Genomic DNA, 27,208 nt, shown 5'->3' on the forward strand with positions numbered 1-27,208 from the left:
TGGACCTCTTTTCCTTCTTTCTTCGTGAAGAGTCACTGCTCGCTTCGTCAGTTTTTTTTTTTTTTTTTTATTGTTTAATCACATAAGATTTTTACAATACAGATTTTCTCATCATTTCATAGGATTGTTTGTCTGGTCAATTTGTCGCTGTCTATGTACAGTTCATAGATTTAAAGATTTGTTTGCTAGATGTTGTGGTCGGGGTTGTCTTTGTTCTTGCTGACACCCATTGTTGTTGAGTAGTTGCTGCTCGATGTATTCTAACATTTTTGCTACTGCAACTTGCCATGTGATTTTATCACCTCCGATCAGCCTGCACCACCATGTATTTTCCTCATGTAATATGTTAAAGCCGGGCATGTGTGACAGATACTGTTGTCTGATGAGGTTCGTTGCTGGGCATGACATGAGGAGATGTCTTATCGTTTCTTTAACAGGGTGGCTGGCATTATCGCAAAATCGACATTCATTAGTTGATGTTTGTCCTCTAATATGCAGTATCTCGTTTGTTTTCATTATATTAAGTCATGCTCGTAAGATTAAATTTTGCGCCTTTTTGTTTGGAAATTTGTTTATGAAGCCTTGCAGCTCGTTTCGTTTCAATATGTTATATGGTAAGTGAGCCGTGAGTTGCGATCTTGTTGTAATGTCGATCGTCATTGCCCAGTCTGCATCTTTAATTTTTTGTAGGACTTTGCATGGATTTTCAATCAGTTCTTGTTCATCCGATGTTATGTCACATAGTACACCTGGGTTTTCCTCTTGCCATGCTGTTAGCATATGGCAATTTCTGGCATCCATTTCGCATTTGATCATGTTGAAGATCTTATTGCTGGTGTCCATTCTGCTTTTCCTAAAAAGCATTATGGTGTTGCACACCACTGTGCATTTTAAAGATTGCAAGCTGAGTTCTCGGCATATGGCCACCCCTGATGTCGATTGGGGTAATTTCAATACCTTTCGCCAAAATCGGGCCTCCAGTTTTGCCCTTATTTGCTTTGGCATCATGGGCATCGCTTCCATCCCATATTTCACGGTAGATACGACCCTCATTTTGTAGAAATTTAAAACTGGGACAAGTGAATACTTCCCAAACTTTCCATCGATAGCTTTTTTTTTTTTTTAGACTTTTATTTTTGCTGGCAGAGGCAAACACAAACAGACACATCAGAGGCATATGAATAAAGTTGTGGCTTGTACATACACATACAGAACACATTAGCAAAGATGCGGCGACAGTAAAAAAAGGGAGGAGCATATCACAGGTGGCCGAAACACGGAGTCTCTGACTGAGGGACTAGGAGGATTCATCCGTTGAAGAAGTGTCATTTGAATTGAGCAAGTAACTGTTGAAGGCCGACCATATGTTACGAGGTCGAGAACGTACTGGGAGCATACACAGAAACTCCTCCTCGCAGTTTCGGGACCACGTAAGCAAATTTAACCACTTTTGGAATGTAGGGGGAGAAGGGTTTTTCCAGTTTTGTAAAACACATTTCTTGGCTATGACACAGCTCACATTTAGGAACCTAACAGTGTCTCCAGCCCCCCCAGTCCGCCACACCCCAAACAGAACCCCCATTGGATCTGGGTCAACAACAGTATCAGTGATTGCGGACAGTGTCTCTATGATTTTACTCCAAAATGTCACCAGCTCCGGGCAGTCCCAGAACATATGCAGGTGGTCGGCACCCTCCGCACCGCAGCGGGGGCACAGTCTAGGATCAGAGCGGGCAAACCTCGAGATTCTACCTGGAGTGTAATATAACCGGTTGAGTAATTTATATTGTATGGTGCGGTAACGGAAGTTTAGGGACACCTTGCTAGTGAGAGAACACATCTTCTCCCACTGCTGATCTGTGAGATCCAGGTCTAGCTCGGAGGCCCAATCAGTACGAGCCCTGGATGGAGGGGGAGAAGCGGCGGACAGGAGGAGCTTGTACAGTGAAGAGACTACCCCGTGAGCACCACCCGAGTTAGCAATGTAAGCAATTCCAGGAGAGTCCTGGGGCTCAATGGGGAAGACAGGCCAGGCATTTCGAAAGGCGGCACGAAGTCTGTAGAACTGCAGAAGCTCCAGAACCGAGCCCGAGTGTCCCGGCCTCCACGTTTGCGGTGTTATGAACTGTCCCTCCGGATAGAAGTCAGTGAGGGCACGGTAGCCCAGGGCCTCCCAGTGTCGCGCCAGGGTGGTATCGTGTGTGGGTTCCAACCCGGGGAAGTTCCAGACGGGGAGCCATTTGTAATAGGGATGTTGCTCGTCGCAGGTTTCAAATATCTGGCCCCAAGCCTGCACCGTAGTCCGGACCGGGTCAATGGGCGAGTCTGGCACATACCGCCGGTCTAGAATCAGGGACATTACATCGGTACCCGCTGCCGCCAGGACCTCTAGTTTGACGTGGGGACGGGGTGGAGGCCCCGGATACCAGTGGGATGCGTACTGCGCCTGCGAGGCAGTCCAATATCGCAACAGGTCCGGAGCTGTAAATCCCCCTTTGTCATAGGGTAATGACATAGCCGACCACTTTTTACGCACAGCACCCGAGTGCCATAGGAATTGAGCGAGCAGTTTGTGCAGGTTCAGGAAGTACTTTCTTCCTGGCCAGACGGGGACGTTACTAAATACATAAAGCAGCTTGGGGAGCAGTATCATTTTCACCAGCGAGAGTCTTCCGGCCAATGACAGTGGAAGAGCACGCCAGCGTGCAACCTTGGTCTCGGCCTGCTCAGCAACAGCCCGGTAATTGTCTGCCAGGAGTGAGTCCTTGGAGAGGGACACCTGAACCCCCAAGTACTTGATTCCATCCGGGGACCAGCGGAGCGGGTATTCGGTGGTGGGCTGTGTCGTGGAGCTGGTGAGGGGGAGGATCTCAGACTTAGTATAATTTATAGTAAACCCAGAGTACGTACCGATGCGGGTGATGTCACGCAGAATTGGGTCTAGGTGGGCCGTTGGGTCTCTTACAAAGAGCAATACATCATCCGCATAAAGCGAGATAATTTCAGGGGGGTCTTTCAGCCGCACCCCTTTGCGCGCATGTCTTTCCCTGACATAATCGGCCATCGGCTCTATGGCCAAGGCAAACAGAATCGGGGAGAATGGGCAACCCTGTCGAGTACCTCTGAAGAGGGGGAACAGACCGGATGTCTGGGAGTTAACTCGAACTCTGGCCACCGGTGAAGTGTATAGTAGCTGGATGTATGCTATCATTTTGGGTCCTATGCCCATATTCTCCAAAACCAACCAAGTATATTTCCACGACACCATGTCAAACGCCTTCTGCGCATCCAGTGTGACCGCAACCGCACTCACTCCCTGGTCAATGCGTGCCATTACATTAAACAGTCTTCTTATGTTATGGGATGTTGATCTCCCAGGGACGAACCCTGACTGATCGTCATGGACCATGTACGACATGACCGGGAGGAAGCGACTAGCAATCACCCTGGCAAAGATTTTGGTGTCCAGGTTCATTAGGGAGAGGGGCCTATATGATCCGCATTCGTTAGCAGGTTTACCAGGCTTAAGCAGGACAGTGATGACAGCCTCACGTAATGACGGGGGAAGGGAACCCAGCCGGAGTGACTCGTTCCAAACCTCCAGTAGTTTGGGTGCCAGAATGGCCACGTGCTCCTGATAAAACTCGGCTGTCAGCCCGTCCGGACCAGGTGCCTTCCCTTTAGGGAATTTAGATATAGCCTCAGTTATTTCGTCCAAACGGATGGGGGAATCTAATTGGTCTCTGGTTGCGGGAGAAATAATAGTCGTGGGGATCTGCTCGAGGAGGTTGCGCATTTGGACCTCGCTATGCTCGGGGGGCTGGGTGTATAATTCTGAATAGAAGTCCGTGAAGACCTCCAAAATACGCTGGTCAGACCACAGTTCCGACCCCCTGGGGTCCTTGATACAAGGTATCTGGGCTTGGCCCCACTCACCCCTGGCCAACGTCGCCAGCGTCCTGCCGGGCCTGTCTCCCTCCCCATATTTACGGGCAGCCTGCGGGCGACTAAAGTAGTGAACTTCCCTCGTAGCCTGTTCGTTAAAGAATTGGAGTTCCTCGCCGATCCGGGACAGAATGGCAGGGTCAACGGATGCAGGATAGGCACTCTCAAGTTCGCGCAGCTTGGTTTCAGAGCGAGCAAGGGCAGCCCTAATGGCTTTGAGGGCTCCCGCCTCCCTGGCAATGGACATTCCTCTGATGAAGACTTTGAAAGCCTCCCACCGGACCCCCAGAGAGGTAGCCTGGGGTGTATTGAGCTCGAAATAAGATTGGATATCGGATAGAATGTCAGCCCTAAAGACTATGTCCTGTAAAGCCAAGGACTTGAAGCGCCATGTATTAATCGTGGGGGGGGGCCCACCCGTGGGGGGGGGCCCACCCAAGTCGAGAGATAATCGGATCGGCGAGTGGTCCGATAGGGTGCGCGCCAGTATCTGAGTTTCTACCACCCTCCCCAGCAAGGCACTGGACAGGAGGAACATGTCAATTCTAGAAGAGCTATCATGGACCGAGGAATAGTGAGTATATTCACGCAGCTGCGGGTGCATTACCCGCCATGGGTCTTGGATGTCGAGGGTTGTGCTGCGCGCAAGGAGCCTGCGAGCTGCATTGGAAAGGAGCCTAGGGGCCAAGCCTGTTCGGTCCAGTGTGGTGTCTAATATGAAGTTCATGTCCCCCCCCCAGATGATCTGGACCCCGATGTATCCCAGCAATATGGAGGCCACCTGGTCAATAAAGTCGGGGGAGTCCACATTGGGGCCATATGTGTTAACTAGTAGATATTCCCTGTTGGCTATTGCGCAATGTAGGATAACATATCTCCCCTCCGGGTCAATGTAGCTCTTATGGAGCACGAACTTGAGTGACCTATGGATCATCGTTAATACCCCTCTGGCGCGGGTCGAGTAAGCGGTAGAATATCTGTGGGGGCCCCAAGAGGGTGCCATGCTCCTGGCCAGTCGGCCTTTACAGTGTGTTTCCTGCAAAAGCAGAATCTTACAGCCGTGCCTGTTGGCATAGGCCATGATCCTGCGCGTTTTAGTGTAGTTGCTTAAACCCCGGACATTCCAGGACATCACTATTGTGGACATTTCAAATGCCTAGGGTACATCCCACAGTCGCAGCCGGGACCACGTCCTAAGTGAGAAGAGTCCGCATAGGGGGTAGCCCTCCCACCACCGTCGCCGCAGTCCAAATGTGAGATTGAGCCTTCTCGGGTGTAGAAGACCCGATGTGATGCGGCCTGCCGGTCCGCCTCTGCCTTTTCCGATAACATTTCTCAAAACCCCAACAGTGCCGCCCCCCTCCCTCACTGCCCACCCCCAACTTGCAGTGTAAGTCCCCCACCCCCCCGTGCCAGTGCCATCAGTAAACCCAACTCTCCCCAAGAAGCAGAGGTCGGAGGGCGTAATCCAACCGGTATACGCCCCATTCAAAGCCCAACAGGGGCAAATAAGCAATGACAACCAACAAAACATAAACATTGCAATCGCAAGTAGGTGTGCTGTTGCCGTGTGGGCGGCTCTTAGAATAATATGTAGGGCAGCATGTGCTGCCTGATGTAGGTTCTGCTGCGGGCGGATCTCCAGATAGGTCTCCATATCTAGCCGAACGCTGCGGGCGAGACAAGACCAATAAGTAACTAGGGAACATGGCCGGCACAGCGCCCCGGAGGGCAGGAAAGGTGCCGTTGACCTCAGTGAGGTCTAGTCTCAGCCCCATCAAACGCCAGAGGAGCTTGGATCATTGAGGGTACAGTACGCTGTTGCCATAAACACGTCCCGAGTCTCGGATTCACTGGATCAATAAATGGGTTCCGGGTAGTGTCTCTCTGGATCACTCGGCCTCGGCAGGGGCTCCCGCCGGGTTGGGGAGCGGCAGATGTGCCTCAATGAATTTCACTGCCTCCTCCGGAACAGTGAAGAAGTACAGTTTGCCATTATAGGTAATCTTAAGACGTGCTGGGAAAAGAATGGCGTAGGGAACATTCCGCTCTCTAAGTAGCTTCTTGACTCCAATGAACTGGCGCCTCTCCTGCTGCACCGCTATTGAGAAGTCCGGAAAGATCCTTATAGTATGTGAGTCAAGGCGCAGGTCACCCTTCTCCCGCGACAGACGAAGGATAAGGTCTCTGTCCCGATAATTGAGGATCCTGGCTATTATGGGCCTAGGGATATCGCCCGGTTTGGGCCTTGGAGATAAGGCACGGTGAGCTCGCTCGACAGTGAAGTATGGTGACAGGGCCGGGTCACCCAGTAGATCTTTGAGCAAGGTTTCCACTGCATCTTCCATGCGCCCCTTAAGGGCATTTTCAGGGACCCCGATAATTCGTAGATTATTTCTGCGAGAACGGGATTCGAGGTCATCGCACTTCGCTCTCACACTACGCATGTCACGAGACAGGGAGGCAACAGTATCCTGCAGCACATGTATTTCGTCCTCATTTGCTGATATCCGATTCTCTGCATCCGTGATTCTGGTCCCCGCCTGATCCACCCGTGTTTTTAATGAAGCGACATTGGCGTTGATGTCGTCCAGCTTCTCGTGAAAGGAAGCAAAGTTTTTGGCCATCGACTCCATGAGTGTAGTCAGGTCCGGGGGAGAGGTCATGGGATGGTGGTCCGCTTCCCGCTCCTCCTGCATGGGTGATGCATGATCCTCCTCTCCCCTCGGGATGGCCCTGGCGAATCTATCCATAGCTCCCCCCCTGGAAGACCCCCTGGTCTTGTTAGGCATCGTGGATTCAAGCGTGGGAGTGGCGCTGAGCAAGGACCCGGTCGTTGAGGGAGAGAGCGTAGTCCAAAGGGTAATATGGCCAGGTAGAGGTGTCAGTATATCCCAGGCAGTGGTGGAAGTGTCAGCAGGGGGGGCACCCAGTGCAGGTGAGAGCAGCAGCCACCCCACAGTCACTGCACGGAATCAAAGCAGGGACCCGGGGTATGTGATGCTGCGCAGCTGAGGAGAAGGTATGGGCAGCAGGGGCACGGGCCTGGCGTATGTCCACGCAGCACGCACTCCGGGGGGCGTAGTAGGCCCAAGGGCCTCAGGCAGACAGCGGGCCAGCAGCGCGGGTATCGCCGTAGCCCAGAGTGGGACCCCCCCCCTGCACCTCACCTCGATATGCCAGCGTCCACAGGTCGGCGGCTGGGGCCACAGCCGGGCAGGGGCCAGCAGCGAGTCGCAGTCGCGGCGCTGGGACCAGGGGGGGGCGACCGCCGCCAGTCACCCAGCCGCGCGACCCGGATCGGGCCCAAGGCAGTCCAGCGGGCACCAGGAAAGGCGAGCGGGATCCTCAGGGTCTCGGGTGCCGAACGCCCCCGGCTCGGCGGCGATCCGCGGAAGGCAGCCCCGGCAGGCCGCCGACAACTTAATCCATGCAGGGGGGCAGCCGCAGCTCGCCCCGCAGCTCAAAGCCCCGACCGGGCCTCCGCTAGCCCAGCGGGGACCACAGGCAGGCGGGCGGCGCACCCAGGGGCAGCGCCCCGCGCCGCGCCGCAGAATTCAGCAGGCACCCAGAGGAGGAGGCAGGAAACCGGCGGATGCCGATGTCGCGAGGCCGCGGGCCGCCACAGTAGGGGGCTCGTCCGGAGGCCTCCCGACACCAAGAGAAGTCGGGACTTCGCAGGCAGCAGCACAGTGATGTAGGGCAGCGGCTCGGCCGAAATGTGGGTTGATTATTCCCCGTTGTTCGCAGATGGAAGCAGATGTCCGCCAGGCCCACACGGAGCTCGAAGGCTAAGCAGCCATCTTGGGCTGCTCCACAGCGCCACTCCATCGATAGCTTTTGCTTGGGCTGCTAGTTTGTCTATCTTTCCGAACAGTTCCGTTTGCATTGTATTTTCTTGGCGTGAGCTGTCTAAGAATACTCCAAGATATTTAAATGAGGTGACAGACTCGATTTCGGTCTGGCCCATCCGCCATCTGAAGTTGATGTTTTTTTTCTCACGATTTTGAAAGATCATGACTTTTGTTTTGCTTATATTTATTTCCAGGTGGTTGCTTGTTGCGTATTGCTGTAGGGCACTTAACTTCCTTTGCAGACCTATTTGTGTTTGATCAAAAAAAGTGAGATCATCCGCGTATAGGAGATGGCCAATTTCTGTGGCTCCTATTTTTGGCGGGAATACCCTTATTGTTTTCCCAATGTCTTGAATATCGCCAATGTAGGCGATGAACAGCGCTGAGGCCAACGGGCATCCCTGCTTTACTCCTCGGGTGCTTTTGACTTCATTTGACAGGTCCCCTTCTCGGCTGAGACGTACTCACATTTTGGTTTCATGATGCAGAGCCTGTATCGGGGCTAATATGTCTTCAGGGCAATTCCACTGTTTTAGTTTCTCCATAGGAGCGGTCTTTCAATGCGATCGAAAGCTTGAGTGAAGTCAATGAAGACTAAGAAAAGACGCTGTTTGTGTTGCAATGCTTTGCGTTTTAAAATGTTGCACGCCAGAATGTTATACGTGGTTCCAACCAGCTTGATATTCATTGTTGCATTTTGCTAATGCCGCCCATGTTTGAAATCTTTTCATTAGTAACGTTGCGTATACCTTGCCTATCACGTCCAATAACGCAATAGGTCGAAAATTCGTTGGATCCGTTAAGTTCCCTTTTTTGTAAACCGGAACTATTATGGCTTTTGTCCATGATTCAGGTATGGACTTTAGTTCTGTGCAGCGTCGAAATATGGCACTTATGAAGCTGGTCCATTCATTTGAATATTTTTTTAGTTCGGCGTTGGTAATGCCGTCTGGGCCAGGTGCTCTGGAGTTCTTTAAGTTCTTGATTATATCCAGGATGTCTTCTTTATTTTCTACATTGACCCAATTTATTGCTTTCGATTGTGGCTCAATGCTGGTTTCTGTTAATTCTGCTTTTTCAAAGTGTTTTTCCCACGCGTGTTGACTAATGTTATTCAAGATTTGTCTCTCAAGGGTGTGCTCTGTATCTCTTAATAGAGTCCAGAAATTTCTGCTGTTGTTTGTAATAAGAGCCTTGGTAATTTGGTCCGCATCAGCTTGATACAATTTATATCTATGTGCTCTTACCCATGCTTTGTATCTTGATTTAATACTCCTGATATTTGCAGATACTTCATTGATGGGCTTTTTGAGTGCTTTACGTAGCGCTTTTCTGTACTCACGTCTTTTTGCAGTAAGTTCTTTATTATATGCATGTTTTGTATCAGTTTTCATCATGTGTCCTCTTCTTTTTGTCGGACATATATGCGGAATTAGCAGAGGTTGATAATCAATATCGGGCACTGTTGATGTCAGTGCGTCTGCTTCGTATTTTACTGTCGCTTTAATGATCTCATTCGCACTTATTTTATTCGTGTTCCTTGTGCATTAGGTTCGACTTGCAACTTCTGGCAGCTTTTGTTGTTCTCTGCAAGCCATGATGTTACCAACATATTGTGATCACTCATAGACGTGCGTCGCACATTGAACTCTTTGATGTGATGCAGTGGTGATTGTGATACAAAGATGTAATCGATCGTGGTTGCCAAAGGTGCACGCTCCCAGGTTGGTGTTCTATTTATTGCTGGGAAAGCCTCGTCTACATTGTGAAGTCCATGCATGCCGGTGAATTTGAGCCATTCTTTGCCGCGTTGTTCCGCGGCTTGCTGTGCTATAGTTTTGCTTGCCTTTTTTGTTGTTTCACAGCTGGCATTTAGGTCTCCGCACACGAGTATTGTTGTTACTTGATGCTCGCGCATGGCTATCTCTATTGCATCATCGCACATTGCATTGAGTTTTTTTGCACTTGTTGTTGCTGGTTTCCAATAAGTATTAATTATAATAACTTTTTTGTTTTTCACTTTTTGTTTACTTTCCTCTCTCCAGGCGAATATTACTGCTAGGATTGACTGGTTGGAGGTTATTATTGTTTCCATTGATGCTCCACATCCATTTCGGCATGCTATCATCAGTCCTGAGGTTGGACGTCCTTTCATTCCCCTTGCTGCAGGTGCCAGGATTTTCTGATAGCCTTCCATCGTTGGAGTTTGTTGCAGCCATGTCTCTTGGAGACATATGATATCAAATTCTCCAAGATTGGGGTCTCCTAGTGTGGTTAAGTGGGAATGTCCTCTCGTATTCCATGAGCATAACTTTACAGTTTCGCCCCGCTCGTTGTTCTGGTCGCTTGTTGCCGTCTTATCTTGCCAGAATGGCTATTTATAGTGTCGGCGAGACAATGCTTTCGGTAGCCAACCCCATAGTCCTGTTTTGATGTTCTGTGGAGCTTCTTTTTTCTGTGTGGTCGGACTTTTGTCTACTCTTTGTGTCCCCGATCTTATTATCACCTTCTCGTCGGATTGACTTCTTTGTACCTTTGTCGTATGGTTTTGCTCGCCTGTTCTACTTTGCGTTGGGGCATGTTTGTTCATTTCGCTTTCCCTGTTCTGTATTCTGTTATCCCTCATGCGTCGACTTTGTGCCACTTAATAGGCCTGTGTTCTTTTATGTTCTTTTTGCAAGTTCTCCACTCTTTGTTGGTCGGTGAACATATTATTGCTTGATTCGATTTTCTTATTTTCTCTTTTGATTTCCGATTTGTTTGTCTGTGCTTCTGTATTTGCTTGATGTTTATTTATTGTGATTTCTTCTGTGTGATATCCATGGTTATAGAAATCATCGTGATCATTCCCAATCATTCGACATATCGTGCTGGAGTTGAGATATAATATTGCTGCTGCCCCCTTTCTGGTATGCCAAGGTTCCACAATTTGTATGTCTTCTGATATTATGCTTCGTAGGTCGCGCATTTGATGTAATATGGCCAAGATTGTTCTTCTATTTAGAATGACCTCTTCTTTGTTGCAACTCCTTTGTGTTATTTTGATCATCCATCTACACTCCCTTTTATTGTTTATTTTGACATTTTCGATGTCCTCATCTATTCTTCTCCCCTGCCTTATATTACGGGCAGTCGGGCCTTGGATTGCCGTGGATCTTTTCTCTGGTTGGTTTCGCCTTTTGTCATGATTACTGTTTGCTTTCGTTGTTGTTCCTCTCGCATAAGTGACTCTTTGTTGTTCTCTTTTTGATTCTTGTCGCTGATACTGCGGTTTGTTCTGTGTGCGTATGAATTCCAATTTCCCTTCTAGGCTCACACTTCTTTTTCGCATTTGCTCAAGATGTTTATTTACTTCTTTATCACTACTTTTGTTTTGATTGTACAGTTCTGATTTTGTTTTTTCATTGCTCACAAAGTTTTGTTTTTTCATGTCCGTTTTTTTTCGCTCACTATTTTGTACATGGTAGATCAAACGATTTTGTTTCTCTTCAAGGGTTTCAAAGTCTCGCTCCTTGTCTGCCTTGTTATGAACTTTTTTTGTTTTTGGAGACGACTCAAATACTGAACGATGACTTGTCTTTGTCAATTGATCTGTGTATCCTGGTGTTATAGGTGGATTTTCGACGTCGTCTGTATACACACTAAAATTCATTAGTGTGTCATCAGGCTCTGATGTTTCTTCTTGGTTTATTGTCGCCACCGACTCTTCTGCTACTTGCTTGCCGCAGTTCTTATTTTCTTTGTCTGACATCTGGTTTTGCCGATTTCATGTCTTTTGGCGCTGCCATTGCTGTCTTCAAATTTTTCACTCTCGCTGCTGTGTCTACAAGCTCCTCGTCATTCTTGTCTATTGGTGGCTCCCTGTTGTTGTCTACACGAGTTCTTGTGTTTCCCGTATTGACTTCGTTATTCGCATTTGTTTTGTCGAACATTTTGTATGTTGTTGCTACACCATCCTCTTGTTGTCCATTAGGTGAGGGGGTTTTGTTCAATATTAGGACCAATTTTGGTGTGTGCTTTGTGTTACTTTTGGGTTGTTTATCGCTAATGCTCCTTTTTTCCATTTTGTCTTTCATTTGAGTCTTGACTTCTACACTTTTAGTCATCTTCTGTTCCGTCGTTAGATCGATAACCATTTCAGTTTGAGTTTCAGCTTCTTTCAGCTTGGTTTCCTTGTCTTTGGCTTCATGCAGCGCCCCATTCCTGTCACTATGATTTTGCCCATCAGATTTGATTGTTTGATCAATATGTTCCTTATTTTCATGACTGCTTTTATTAGCTGTTATATATCCTTTCAGAACCATAGCTAAAGTGACCTGTTGATCCTTTACTGTGTCGTTTAGTGTCTCATACAGTTTGCAAAAGGGGTTTAGTGCAATTGTAATAGATGACATAATACTTAATAGATCAGTTTTCTTTGTCGTGGTCTCATGCGAAGTGCTCGGTGATTGAAACGCAGTGTTCCTACTGTGCACATGCGGAAAGTCACTATATCTTCTTCTTGGCGTTTGAGGCCCACCGCTAGGGTTCTGTGTTCTCGATGGTGATGCATTGTTCTCTAAATCTGTACGCTGTGTTCTAATTTTATGCTGCTTAACTTGGTCTTCTTGCTCCTCGATGTCCTGCTGGGCACTTGGTACTGATGTAGATCTGGAGTATGGGCTCGTTGTAACTTCTCTTTTGCACTGGGCTGTTCATTATTTCTATCTCGTTTCCCCCAATATTATGGGCTGAGATATTGCAGATTTTTCTTGTGGTATAATCCTTACAAGTGCTTCCTTGTGATCAGGTTTTAACCTCTTCTCTACCTCTGGTTCCTTGTCTAGTTCTTGTAATCCACCCTGTCCCTCCTTCAATGTTGGTACATACTCAGGCATTATCACTTCTCTGTTTGTTTTGTGATCATCTCTTACTTCAGTAAGCGTGATGATTTGTGCTTTTGCTATTGTCATGGGACTTATTACTGTTTCTTTGTTCTTTACCGCCTTTTCCTCATTTGCCTTATCTCTGATTACTGCTGGTTCATCCCCTATATCTGGCGTTTGTTCGTCTGCCACTACTTCATACTCTTGCCCACTTCCTTTTGTGTGTTTCTTTTTGCGCTGTTTTGCTAGTGGCATGATGTCGTTTACTGCTGCTAGTATTTCTGCATCAGATAGTTCACTGCATCACTTGGATTTGGCTAGCAGCTGATTCTCAAAGAAGTCGGTCAGCAATTTCATTGAAGTTTTTCTTGCTGTTGTGATGCCTGTGTTTTTACATAGTCCATCTTTGCTGCTTTGGAAGCTTTTACAATTAACAGTATCTTTTGTTCGCAATTGTCCCTTTTTGTTCTTCTGATGTTTCATGTTATTTCGCGTGGTTGTCCTCCAAGTTGTGTTTTCCTTTGATTCTCTTGGTCTCTTCTTATGATTTTCTGCCGTTGATAGGAGGGGCTCCGTGGGCTCATCTCCCATTGTGATGTTGTCGATTTGTGTTGCTCCCGCTGGGTTTCGCACCTCTTCTTCTGTGTAGACTGCGTGCACCTGAGCACTGATGCTCGCGGTTGCAACTATAGGTGTGGGGTGCCTCAGCTGTTGATCGACCTGATTTATTTTCTGGGCGTCTAGCTCCTGTTCACCGCCGCGGCACTCCTCCTCTCGATTTCCCGACTCTCTCAATTGAACTGGGGCCGTCATCTCCGTCTGCCTTGCTTTGTAATCGTTCTCGGCATCTTCAACACACGCCATTGCGCTACCTCCATGAGCATCAGCGCTGTCTCGCCCCGCCTCCCCTCCGGGGGGCTGTAGCGATAACAGCATACCTGTGCTCGGCGGTGCGGCGCTCTGCGTATGTTCTTCGCTGTTGGATGTCTTTTTCGCAGGTTCCGGCACTTTCGGCGCCTCCTCTTCTATGACATCTGGTGAGTTTGTTGCATTAGGTATTCTGCGTGCATTGTCATTTTGTTTGCTGCGGTTGTAACTTTTGTCTGTTCGCACGTTAAACATGGTTGGGATCTGAATGGGTTGCACCAGACCTTTCGATTTTCTCGTGGATTCTAGCGCGTTAGCCCCGCCCCCTTTCTTCGAGCTTTGAAGGCAGCGACTATCTGCTTCTTCCATACCTTTACGGCTCTGGGGACTGGGGTGAAACCAGGAGTGAAGTCAAGACTGGGTTATGTGGCTGATAATTACGAGCACAGGTACACAGTGCTGTGGTCACTTGCTGCTTTTTGTTGCGGTTAATGTTTGCACAGATTTAATGTCTTGCCGTGCTTACCTGCGAGTCCTGCCGCAGTTTCCTGGGGATTCACCTCGTACCAGCACTGTACCAGCGCCGGACATGGCAGACCGCTTCTACTCCTGGGCTCGAGGGCAATCCAGCACAGGGGCTGCCAAGCTGGAGCTGATGGAGGCTCCTCTCTCGTCACCCTCCCCTTCAGCTCAAAGCTCACCGCTCGCAGCGTCTCCGCTTGTCTCGTCTCGTCTTAGTCCTCTCTCTATCTCTCATTCAAGCAGTCTTACTCTCCTTCTGAGCTTTTCTGGTCATCGATTGACACTTTGAACAGGCCAAGGTCTTGTACTCCACCCCGAGACACCACAAGCATACTCGATGCGGCTCGGCCAGCAACATCTTGGCATAGCAGTCTTGATAGCAGTCTTGACACTTTTTAAACCCGATCTTCGGGGTAGTCGGTGTCGAACACGAAGACATTTTGGGATATTTCTTGAGGAAATTCTGAAGTGCACCATAGCTCTCGAAGCGTAAGCTTACACGGAACAGTGGAACTGAAGCCAACGGGTGCTGCTCAAGCTATATATGCCTTTGATGACATCATCAAGACAGGAATCGACTGCTTCGACGCACAGCACACTATGCCAAAGACATGTGCTGAAACTGATATTTATTAAAGATATCAAAGATGAGGAATACGTGGGAGGACACAATCCATTTGAATGTGTCATTATGCTACAAAAAAAATTATTTGAAAATCTCATTCGTGTCACACAAAAGGTGACAAAAACATTACAGGCAAAACAAGCACACTAATAGAATTAGTCCATTTAGCTTAAACTCTATAAAAAAAAGTATTTCACCACAGGAAATCATTTACATATGGTCAATCACACAAAACAGGAACAATAAAACCTATCCCAAAACACAAAAAGAAAAAACAGCACTCAGTTGTCCTGCATATGACAAAAACATTAATTAAAGAGCTAACAGGCGTCATATGCTAATGGTCAGATCCTGCTCCTGCAATGGACCTAGGCAGGCCTTAATCTACAAAGTGTGACACGCTCACACACATTTACTGGTTCCAACTAGTTACCCAGCCTTTGCACGGAATGATCTCCTTTATTGACGCAGTGACGTTTCAAGAGGTCATCATGTGTGTGGATGCATGTGTGTGCATGCAAGTACGACGACTGGACACTTATCATGCCTGCCGGGAGGGACTCAATGGTGCCACATTCCTTCTCTCTCTCCTTCAAAAAAGTTGCCATGAGTGACTGTGAGGGTTCATGGTGACAATGCCTTTCATACGGCATTCTCCCACCAAGTGGCGTCACTAGAAATTAGTATTGGGTGGGGGAGTATTTTATCAAAGCAAGGGGTAAATATAATAAGGGGGAAGGCGGAGGCACATCAAATAAGGGTCAACATACCAAAGGTAGTAATTATACCTATATTTTACGAATCTGGTTTAAATACAATGTGGCATTAAGCAAGTTGTGCACCAAGTTAAAATACATCCTAAAAAGATAACTCATGTTCAACGGTTGCAAAAATTACCTATGCGCTCAGAAAGAGACTGCATTCTTTCAACTCAAGCAGACATCCCCCCCAGGCACATCTTCAAATAATGTGTAGTTTGAGGTGGTATTTATTGCTTCCATAAATAAATAATAGCCAGTCAAAAAGAGTCAGTTTAACAGGAGAGATCACCCATGCCTCAGTTTCAAATGATAGACAAGGACAGTTTGTTTGACATATGAGATATCACATACAGGTGCCGAGTACTGGGGTAAAAGGAGGAAACTGTTCCCATGGTTCTTTAGCAATGGTTGCAGGAATTTTACTTTACCCCCATATAGTTGTTCAAAGTTTTCATTTTGTAGATGTACATCAGAGTGGCCGCTTGTGCATTTTCTAATTAGTGGGGTGTAAATATTGGCCAAAATTTGCCATAGCAACAGTGCGTAGCGAGGTAGCCAGAACGAATCAAGTGGGGCTGCTGGAGGGGTTTAACCCCCTCCACCCCCGAGACATTTTTTTAAAATAATGGTTTTAAATAGTACATTTTAATTGAAAATTCGGGGAACAAGGCCAAAGAGCTTGCAATTGGTTTTGTAGGGCAACTCATCAAAAAATCCAATAGATGCAAGGCACCAACAGCGCAGAAGAGCATTTCCCCCAACACATTTTCATGAGGCATTTGCCCACAATATATATTAGTATAAAAACATTTTCACGCTGTGCGTGCTCACCAATTTCCATACTGGCTGCACCAATATATGCTAGAATTCCCATATAAGAACATACTCCTGCTTGCTTGTGCAATAAGGCCGGTAACAATAGTCCACGCTTCTTCAGACAATATATGTCTGTATCCCCACTTAAGAACATACTTAAATTAGCTTTGCCATTAAAAAAAGACATTCCACAGTATGAAAACATGTCCAAATTGGCTACATCAAAATGCCAGGGAAGCCACGTAATAACACTAATCATGCTTTCTTTATCAAAGATGCCCAATGCAAAATGTCATGCCACAATAAGAAATGGCTAGACTGGCTGCACCAAAATGCCAGTCTAGCCGGGTTATAACACTGATCATGTTTCCTTTATCAAAGCTGCAAACACAAAATGGCATGCCACAGTAAGAAGTGCCTAGACTATATGGACCAAAATGCCAGGGTTGCCACGTAATAACATTGATCATGCTTGCTTTATCAACGATGTCAATACAAAATATCATACCACAGTAAGACATTTCTAGACTGACAGCACCAAAAAGCCAGTCTAGCCATGCAATAACAAGTATCATGCTTGCTTTATCAAAGATATCCAATACAAAATAAAAAGGTGATAGCCGGAAGGACTAGAATTAATCTTAACCTCTGGCAATGCTCTGGGCAACCCTCTGGGCCATCATCCAACAATGGCAAAACATGTCTGAGGTTGCTTATGTTTCTGTGTATAGGGGACCTGGCCTAGCAGTTTGGGCAGGACCCCTTCCATTGGTGGCAGTACCCGACTGATTTGCATATAGCCGGACCCCTTTTGCAATGTCACAGACGGGCTAATAATCGGTGGTGTGGAACGGTGTCCAGAACAGTGCTAGTGGTTCACATTAATTCAAAACCTGGCACCCATCACTTTTTTGGCTATAGTTTGTCTCCCAATGTGATAGAGGGTATGCCCAGACGTGGGTCCCTTGCTCGCTGCATGTACTACACTGTTGGTAATGCAGTGGTTGATTTTGAGTACATTAAGGGATCCATAGACACGCCCTACAGTTGAAAGCTACCAGGGTAGCTCAGCAGCTTGAGTAACTGTTGCTGGGGTGTTATATATTTAAAACTGGCTGTAAATCTTATGACTTTTTGCAATTCCTTATAAAAAAAACAAATGCTATAAAATGTGTTTGTCCAGGGGATGGGTTGTTCTGGTCAATAGCTTATATTCAGGGTGGGGGAATTTCTGCCCCCATAGTCAAAATCAAAAGTTGGCGCCCATGAACCTACAGTTTAATTTCCTAATAACTTCCATCAGCACCAAACGCATTAATTTGTTGTTAAGCAGTTTCAGAGGCATCTCTTTAGAAATGTATCCTGTGATCAAACAAAAAGGAAAGGGTACACAAATGACAGGGTATTTGTGAGGTAGTCTGAATAAAAAAATAAAACGCATTTTAAAGAAAACTAGTGAATTTAAGTTTAAGAAGCATGTTTCAGTTTGGAAGTGTAAGCTGCAGATTTGAAAAACAATAGTGTGCCCAGCATGTAAGAAGCCTGCTTTTAACAGTGATGGCACTCAACCAAGTGATCTTCATAGCCCATTGATTCCCGTGATGTCCCTTTCAGGTCAGAAGAAAGCAAACAAAGGGCCTGCAAACATGAGAATGAAGGCTGGGTGAAGGAGCACCTTTAAGACTCCTGGAAAGAGTTGTCAAGGGGGTGGAGGGGTCAGGCCACCAATTTGGGGGGCAAAGGAGCAAATAGGGAGGAGCAATTCCCCCCCTTTGCTTCCATCTAGGGACGCCTATGTTCCCACCATAAAGTCTTTGAACTTGCCTGGTGGTTTCTTTTGACGTCTTGAGGGGGTATCAGCTTCCGGTTAAAATGTTTGGGCTCCGAAATCCCTCAGGGTTTCTGCCTCACACCGGTTGCTCAGGGGGTAGGCGTTGGCATTCTTCTTCTGATCTCACATCATTCTTCACATTCACTTCGTTTTACGGGCATTGTGTCTTGAGCTGGTGATCTTCAGAAGGCTATGTCAGGACCTTGAAGTGGGATGACTTCCACGTGATTTATGCCGCACCTCGGCGAGCAGTGATCATACTGTCTTCTTTACACTGTTACAATGAGCAAGAGAGAGTCAAACAACAGGTTAAACGTCCTTTGTGGCCTTTAGCTCTTCACCGTTAAGGTGTCTGCAGTGCTGGAAATGGAATGGAAATGATTAACTGTGGGATCCTACCAGTTTGGGCGGTGGGGCTGTGTGCATGGCAGGGGAGGAGGGGTACGTTCAAATCCGGTCCAATGACCAGCGCTGGTATCCGATACCCAGGACTGGCTCCCTGGTACAGAGCTTCAGATCTTTGGGGCATGTGGGTAGTGCCCATCCTGGAACCGTGGGAATGGGAGTCAAAAGGTGCTTGCCCTAACTGCAAGCTAGTGGAGGAAACTCTTGGGAACACATGTGGCATCATGCAACATTCTCTCAGGAACTGGAATACTGCTCTCTCAAGCACCTCATTTTGTTCCATTGATATTGTCAGTACTTGGTTGAGGGTGCACCTGAAGCGCTCAACATCTCCATTTGCTTGTGGCCAGCATGGAATGATCCAATAATGGTGTACATTGAGGTTTTCCAGAAACCGCCCAATTTCCCCCCTACCCATTTGAAATGGGGGTAAGTTGTCAGTCTTCAGGGCGACTGGCAACCTATAGGTGGCAAAAAGTTTCTCCAACTGAGTTATTATGGAGGTCCCTGCCGTGGATTCCTCTATTTCCCCCTCCAGATAGTAGGAGAATTTGGCTGGAACTGCAAGGGTATGTTACCTATTGAGTAGCTATCCAAAGTCAGCACTCACATTTTTCCAGGGTTTATGGCTATGATGGGGTCTTCGGGCTAGGCACACAGTCGCCTGGCATGCGTTGCATCTTGCCATGTGTGTCTCCACCATCTGTCATAGACAAGGGAACCATACCTTTTCTCCTTGGTGGAACACATGCGCAAAGAATCACCATTGGGGTGGTTAGTGTCACTGGTATTACAGTGGGTGATCCTCGCAAGAGTCTTTCCTCAGAAACAGATGGCTTGTCCCTTTCAGAGATTTAAGTATTCGGCCCAAATACTGAATAGATGGACAAGTATTTGGCTGGAGCCGTATAAGAAGCTGAATTCTTGTCTTTTTAAAAAATAAAGTTATGCAGACAAGAAAAACACTTTATAAATTAAAAACACACTTTACAATATGTGTATACAGTCTTTATTGCATTTCTTGTCTTTGTTGTCTATGGAAGATGTTTGGATAAAGCCTGAAAGGAATACATTATCAGAAAATAAACTTTGCATTTTTGTGCATTCATAGTTGTCACCTGTTGGGCAGGGCCCAAAGAAGTAAGACTAGCCCAAAAGTATGGTATGCATGAATGCAATTACTGTGAGGGGGAGTCTAGCATGTGTCTACTGTAAAATGTTCCTTTTGGGGCTGCCCCTCTTTAGCCTTCTGTCTCTAGGAAGGAACTGAAACACAAAAGGAGTGATTAAATCAATTAGCACCCTGCCGATTGCTTAAGTGCTACTGAATACAAACTTTTGGGATGCTAAAGCCATGCTTTCTACATGTGGTACTGATTGGGGATGAGGCATGTGAAAAATGTATTTTCATTAATTGTATTTTTCTCTCCTTTTCCGGTCGGGTATGTGTATTGTGTTTTGGGGCATGGTAAGACACTAGACAAAAATACATAGGGAATGCGGAGGCCTCCGAGGTTCTAAGCTGACTCTATAGAGAAGGGGCAGTGCTGATTTCAGATTTAACATGACATGAATTGACATGTGCATGTTTATTTTACTTGTTGTACATCCATTTGGTCCATTGTTTCTAAATTGTAACCTATGTTTCGATTTAATCATATCTCTGCCACAGGCACATTTCCCAATGAGCTATCTTATTGCTTTATAGCCTTGGCCTGCAGGCTAAATACAGTTATTTGCTGGAGGCACACTACCGCCTGAGCTTTCTGCTCAGGGTTTGGAATTTACTGAGATCTCTGCAACTGCTATATTAATCCACTAGATTATACTATTTGGATTGGGAATTGGTGGGATTGGAACCTGTCATTTACAGATTCCTCACACATGGGATCAGCAAATCAATGAGCACCCACATACAACACCATTTTCAATAGAGACTTCCAGCTCAATGGTTTTATCTACAAAATACAGGGAAGATCAGAGATGCATTCAAAATATTGAGAGTTTTGCTTCAGCTCACCAACAGGAGCAAACCACCAGATGAAAGTCTGTCTGTTCAGCACACGAAGGGCAACTTTGTTTGCAGTTCACACCTCTGCTCTAAACAGGGGAGTACTTGTTAGTGTTAATAGAGGAGTTAGCCAGGTTTCTCATTGTCTAGAGAACACTGACGACAGCCTTCCCGCAAGTCGCAGGCCTCATGGACGATGGGCAAGATACTAAGTGAATGGGTAATTCCACAAATGATCAAATCCAACAACGGACCCTGTTAATGTCCACTATAAAGAAGACTATACAGAGGGCCCACTTGAAATGAATATCAAGTCACCAAGCCCTCTGGAGGATGTGAAGGGACTATCGGAACACACCCCATGAATCCACAGGTAAGACTCTGGCAGAGATCCTGATGGCCTACCAAGTTAACACCAGGTTTGTCACCTTGCCAGCAGACAGGGGAGACAGAGAAATAAAGGAAAAGGGTGCTGCAAGGAAACACCAGGCGAAAGAAGAAACCGATCGCAGGAAAGTTGCACTACAGAAAGAATTCAAGCCAGGAGAAGAAGTGCTCATACAGCAGAGAGCCAACGGATTCTCAATATTCTCCTAGCCCCTTCGAGGTCATAGAAGGGAAGATGTTAATCAAAAGCTAACCAGGAATGCCTCTAATTTCAAATACCTACTCCGACCTGATGCGGAGAAGATAGACTTTCCCTTGAGGGAGACGGGAGGAAAAGGCTCCCTGAATGGCCTAGACACATTGGTGGAAGAAGAGAACGAGCTACAGCAACGAGAACAGTCTGATTGTGTTGATGAGGCACAGCCAGAGACGAGAAGCCGAACGCAGGGGGTCATCAGGAAAGCTCAGCGTTGATGAGGCACAGCCAGAGACGAGAAGCCGAACGCAGGGGGTCATCAGGAAAGCTCAGCGTTTGGTGGAAGAATATTGATGCGACCCAAGGACATTTGTGAGGGCGCGATGTTACGCGGGGCACAACACTGCCCCTCTAACGGGGCTGTGGTCCCCACACCCAGACCCACGTGAGAGGATGTGGGAGGGGGTTGAGGGAACAGGGGCCAGTTGGCCGCAGCACGTGTAATAAAGATGTTGCACTGATAAAGTGCTAGTTTCTAAACCTCCTCCCTGTGCGCCTCTGCATATTTACTTAATGCTACATAAAGGTTAACAAATGCATGTTGACAAGGCACCCTACCGTAACATATACGTTAAAAGGAACTTAGTAGGTATCCTTAAATAATGATGAATATATACCATCACATGCAAATTGCAAATTTGGCATAAAAGATAGTGTTACAACACTACATCCGGCAGTTTCAAGTGTTAGGTGCGGAGCGCCCTGTGATATGCCATGCATTGCCAATGACCATAAAATAACAGTTTGTGTAAACATTACATAAACAGTACATTCTCTTCGGGCATAATTTCACGTATTACAACGGCCTAATGCGTTACAAAATAAGAGCCAAACTACATAACAGATGTCTGCTGACTATGACAGACATATCATGGTATTCTTGAGGGATTTGAGGCTGCACTTCGCACATGACTGCAAAAACATGTTACTTTGGCTTTGCCAATGCTTGTTTTCTAATGGAGAAACAGGGCAGTAACACTGAGCTCCTGCGGGTGGGATACAGAGAAATAGAATCAGACAGAAAGAAACGTCATCAGAATCCACCAGTATGGACCTATCTCCTGTGAGGACGCAGAATCAGCAAGCAGACACGGGAAACCCTTAAAACAACATATGTGTTTGCGCTCAGGTGCTGGCAAAGTCCTGCCTGGCCACCACTGAGGGGGAAGAGTAAATAACTGTATCTCAGAAAATCTTACCAGCTGGCGTGAGGGTTGCTGCGGGCATTGTATTTGCGATATCACGTCTAGGGGTGAGAACTTCTGCGGAAAGAATTCGACTCCGACGACTTAGTAGGCTGCCTCTCTTGCAGCTTCCAGCGGTTGTCATGGAGACGCGGGACACTTCCGCTTCTTGGACGTCACTTAAGGGGGGAGGCGCTGCGCTTGCTCTTGCTTTCTTTTAAGACATTAATTCGTCCTTAATTACCATTTGCGGGGCAGCGACTACGGGGGAGCATGCAGGGGCTCTGCAAAATCACGCTGCAACGCTAAACACGCCACACATGAACATGTTTTGCTTTCATCTTACGTTTGCGTTGTAGTGTATATTTGGGAGCTGAAACTGATGTGTACCTTGCAAGGAACTATTCTACGCGGGGCCATTTTCTGGGATTTTAGATCATGGAGCACATACACATTTAGGGCCCAACTAACTCAAAGAAATTGACGTATGGAGAATCTATGTGGTTCTACGTCATTGTTACGATTTTTGTAGGTCGCTTAACCAAAAGACCGAATTTATTCGGCTGATATTGGGCGGCCTACAAACATTGAAATAATCAAGTTTCTACGCCCCCACCTTCTCTTCCTGGTTCACCCTGAATCCCCCTTCCTCAGCCCCTGATGCCTCCCTCCCTTCCCAACACCCCTGCCACCAAAACGCACACCCAACACAAACAAATATGTGATTCCGGGCCCTCTGTGGTTGCAGAGGCCCGACACAAGAGGTGGGCCTAACCAGGCCTAATGGCGCAGCGCTTCACTGAGCGTAAATGATGCATGTCCACTCGATAGGCTGCATAAATCCGGACTGGCTATTTCCTGTCCCCGCCCCTGACATGTGACCTGGATCGTCAGGCACGTGACACCACATTTCTCCTAAACTTGGAATGTTTTTCTCAATAATCAACATTAACATATCAAAACAGGTGTAGTCTATTCTAGTCTCTCTGAGCTTGTCTAGGCAGGCTCATATGCTGATAGATTCCATTTACCACGTACTCTTGGAGGCGGGAGGATGGTCTCCGCTTTTCCTGCATGTGGTATCGGGAATGACTCCTCTCGGGTTCTTCCGCTGGAGGGCTGGCTGGCCTGTTTTCATCTTCGTGCTGGTTGGGTGTCCTTGGCTCTTGGGGTGTGCCGTAGGCTCCGGGTGCATCCTGGTCATTTGACCGTCGGGGCGGTCCGGGTTCTTCTCCAGTGGTTCTTCGGCTTTCTTTCCACAGTTCCGTCGGTACTCTCCGGAAATGCGAGATGTTCCTGGTCACTGTCTCACTCCCTCGGGTGGCTGTGATCATGCTGTGATTCGTGGCACTGACTGTCCAGGGCTGGAATTCAAAGTTCAGGGACATTGTTTTGGGCGTGGCCCGGTTCTTGACCAGTACAGTGTCTCCTGGTATCAGTTTGCGGTCGTAGGCCCGGTGAGTGAGGCTATCTCGTTCGCTCCGTTTTGTCCTTCTTGCTTCGATGTCCGGGTCCGGCGCCACCCACTTGGGGTGCATGGGGAGTTCAGTTTGTATGGGTACCCCGAACATGAGTGCGGCGGGGCTGATTCCCGTCGAGGAGTGTGGGGTCTGTTGGTGGGTCCTCAGGAAACGATATAATTAATGCCTTGAGCCAGGACTGTCCTCGTTCCTTTGCGATGCGGATGACCTTGTTGAGTGACCCCATGAATCGTTCGGCATCACCGTTTGCTTGTGGCCATCCTGGGGTGATCCGCTTGTGTCGTATGCTTGTCGGTGGACAATATGGCAAAGTACTACTTTATTGTCAATTTCATAAAGTAGGGTGATCTCACAGACATCGGACTGATGCATGAACACTCTCATAGAACCTTGATTACATGAAGGTCTTATACCCCAATATGCATCATCTATGATGTCATTCTACGTGGCAAAATAAAAAACCTATTGAGGGAAGGGATTGGTTTAAGGGAACATATCTACTTCTAGAACATATAAAGACTAGTGCATCATTGGCTACCCCTTGTCTGTAGGGCACACCTTGAACTACCTCTAAATATGTATAGTACTGATTATAGCGGACAAAACAACAAGTGGATTTGTTTAGGTATACCAGAGGTCCGGGCTTCACACTAAACATTCACCGTTCAGAGCACCCAGGACCCAACAAACCCTCCCCGGTATGCAGACGGTGAACTCAACCAAGGGCAAGTTAGAACAGACCATAACAGACAGGGATCATAAGGAAATAGCAAAATGACCAGCAATCACAGCTCCTGAGGCCGTGTCAGGGGCTTTTGCCCCGGTGTGGCGTCACACGTTGCCGCTCTTCCCCATAAACCTAAGAGCTTACACGATTTGGTAGATGGGGTGGTAGTGCCTATAGCTGGCACCTATAGATGCTAGCTGACTGGCCCTCTCATGTCAGGTGGCTTTGCCTGAGACTTCCCCACAAACTATCTTTTACATTGTTGCAGGGTTGCAGGATTACCATTGATATTGATATTGATATTTTATTTCTATCGCGCTCATAGACAAGTGTTTCAGAGCGGGATAAGGCAAGGGAGGGGAACAGGGGAGAACAAAACAGCGATCTTACTAGGCCCAGTGACATTGAGAACGCACAAGTGTATGGGAGAGGGGGGGGGGAAGTGCTTGGAAGGGGGGAGAAGTGGAAAGTGCAAAGCAGAGGAGAAACAGATAAATAACAATAAATAAATAATAAAGGCAACAAACAGTGGTAGTGCAGCCAGCAATTTGCAAGTGCTAGGTTTAAAGCAGCAGACAGGGTAGGTCTGATAAGTGCAGGAAGAAAAGGGGGGGCTTTATGGGTACAGATACAGACCCCAGTGCAAGGGGTGGCCCGGAGGCAGTGCGGGAGGGTCGCAGGGTGAGCAGGTACCTGGGCCCAGAGGACAGATGGTGGCCAAGTGCACGGTGCCAAGAGGGAACAGATCAGCAGGGGAGAGGGGGAGCGAAGGCAGAAAAGAGGACGGTCTTGAGGTGGCAGGGAGGCTGTTCCAGAGGGAGGCCCCAGACGAAGACAGAGATCTACCCCCAGCTTGTTTCTTTGAAAAACAACTGACCCTGAGGGACTTGGAGGTAGAGGAGCGAAGAGGGCGAGAGGGGAGGTATTTGCGGTGGGATAGCTGAAGGTATTTTGGACCCAGGCTCCAGAAAGCCGTGTGGACAATGCATAGGGTTTTGAATTTAATCCTTGCATCCACTGGGAGCCAATTGAGAGATTTCAGAGCTGGAGAGATACAATCCCAAGGTTTGAGGCCAAGGAAAAGTCTTGCACTCCTGTTCTGGATTAGTTGCGGAGAGTAGAGGCAGGTTGATTTAGAAAGAGGCTGTTACAATAGTCCAAGCTAGAGAGAACCAGAGCCTGGGATACCATGAGCTTCTGGGGGAATCAGAGGAAAGGCAGAGTACCTCTGAGGAGGTGCAGTAGGAAATTTGACTTTTTAGAGACCTCAGAGATGTTGGTGGAGAAGGAAAGGGTGGAGTCGAAGATGACCCCGAGGTTCTTAGCCTCGCAGGTGGGGGTAGGAGGAGGGCCAAGGGAGGCAGGCCAGAGAGTGAGGGGAAAGGATGGTGAAGGTGTACCGATGAGGAGGATCTCCATCTTGCTGCCATTCAGACAAAGATCATTGGCGGCACACCAATCTTGAATGGCAGTGAGGCAATCAGAGAGGAGAGAGGGAGAGGAGGTGGCAGAGGGCAGCCTGAAAATGAGTTGAGCGTCGTCAGCGTAGCACTGGAAATTTGAGCAGAAAGTGGAAATGCAGTGGGCGAGAGTTGCCAGGTATTGGTTGAAAAGCCAGGGCGAGAGGTTAGATCCCTGGGGAACACAACAGGTAGAGAGGAAGATAGATGAAAGGAAGGACCCAAGTTGGACCTGGGAAGGTCGATCTGAGAGGAAAGAGGTCAGCCAGTCCAGAGCCTGATCAGTGATACCCAGGTTTTCACAGAGACGGTTAAGCAGGATGGTATGGTTGACCGTGTCGAAGGCAGAAGAGAGATCGAGGAGGATGATGGACAGAGGGAATGTTAGAGTCACAGTTGAAGAGCGATCTTCATGGATATTCAGAAGAGCAGTTTCTTTGCTTCTGGCAGCTCTGAAGCCAGACGGTGGTCATGGAGACAGCCAACAGAATTGGAATGAAGGTTAAGCTGAGAGATGGCCAACTTTTCCAGGAGTTTGACCAGAAAGGGAGTAATGGAAATTGGGCGATAGCTGGACAAGAAGGATCAACTGTGGGTTTCTTGAGAGGAAGATGCACAAAGGAGTGCTTCAGAGGGGAGCGGAAGGATCCCGAGGCAAAGGAGTGGTTGAAAAATCAGCAAGGGCTGGAGCAAGGGTGTCAATGTGGTCCTTGATGGTTTTAGAGGAACAGGGACGAACCTGTTTTGACAAGGCTTTCATAGATCGGACTTGTCTAGCAACCTCGTCAGGGGAGAACAGAGGAAAGGATGAGAAGGATGGTGGGGTGGGGTGGCTAAAGGAGGGTCAGCAAGCACAAATGGAGAGGGGAGAGGAGGGGTGTGGGTGAGGAAGGTGGACAGGATGTCCTGGGTTTTTTAAATGAGAGGCAAGGGCATTGCAAAGAGCCTGGGAGGCAACAGGAGGGGTAGAGACTGCAGCAGGGTTGGCCAGCTCCTTGCAGATTTTAAAGAGTTCAGCCGAGTTGTTAGATGCCCTAGAGACACAAGCTTGAATGTGGACTCTCTTCTTGGTGAGGACAGAGAGTCGGTATTGCCTTTGTAGCAGGCGACAGGCCAGTTTGTCAGAGGATGAATAGGAAGTCCTCCATTTCCTCTCTGCTGCCCTACACTTACGTTTAAGTGTAGTTAGGTCAGAGTCATACCAGGAATTG

General features: G+C 47.6%; 1 protein-coding gene across 2 annotated transcripts in view; it reads right to left on the reverse strand.

Annotated features, from left to right (window-relative positions):
• The window catches only part of ANKRD42 (ankyrin repeat domain 42), a 617,667-nt gene extending 595,177 nt beyond the window's left edge, over window positions 1-22,490 (reverse strand). For both annotated transcript variants that reach the window (XM_069639864.1, XM_069639863.1), the window contains exon 1: window positions 22,345-22,490. In XM_069639864.1, the coding sequence (XP_069495965.1) occupies window positions 22,345-22,474 (130 nt within the window). In that variant the 5' untranslated portion in view covers window positions 22,475-22,490. The remainder of the gene's footprint in view (window positions 1-22,344) is intronic.
• Window positions 22,491-27,208: the final 4,718 nt, after the last annotated feature.

Source organism: Ambystoma mexicanum, chromosome 7q (assembly GCF_040938575.1).
Source record: "Ambystoma mexicanum isolate Mex_15411 chromosome 7q, UKY_AmexF1_1, whole genome shotgun sequence".
Classification (NCBI taxonomy): Eukaryota; Metazoa; Chordata; class Amphibia; order Caudata; family Ambystomatidae; genus Ambystoma; species Ambystoma mexicanum.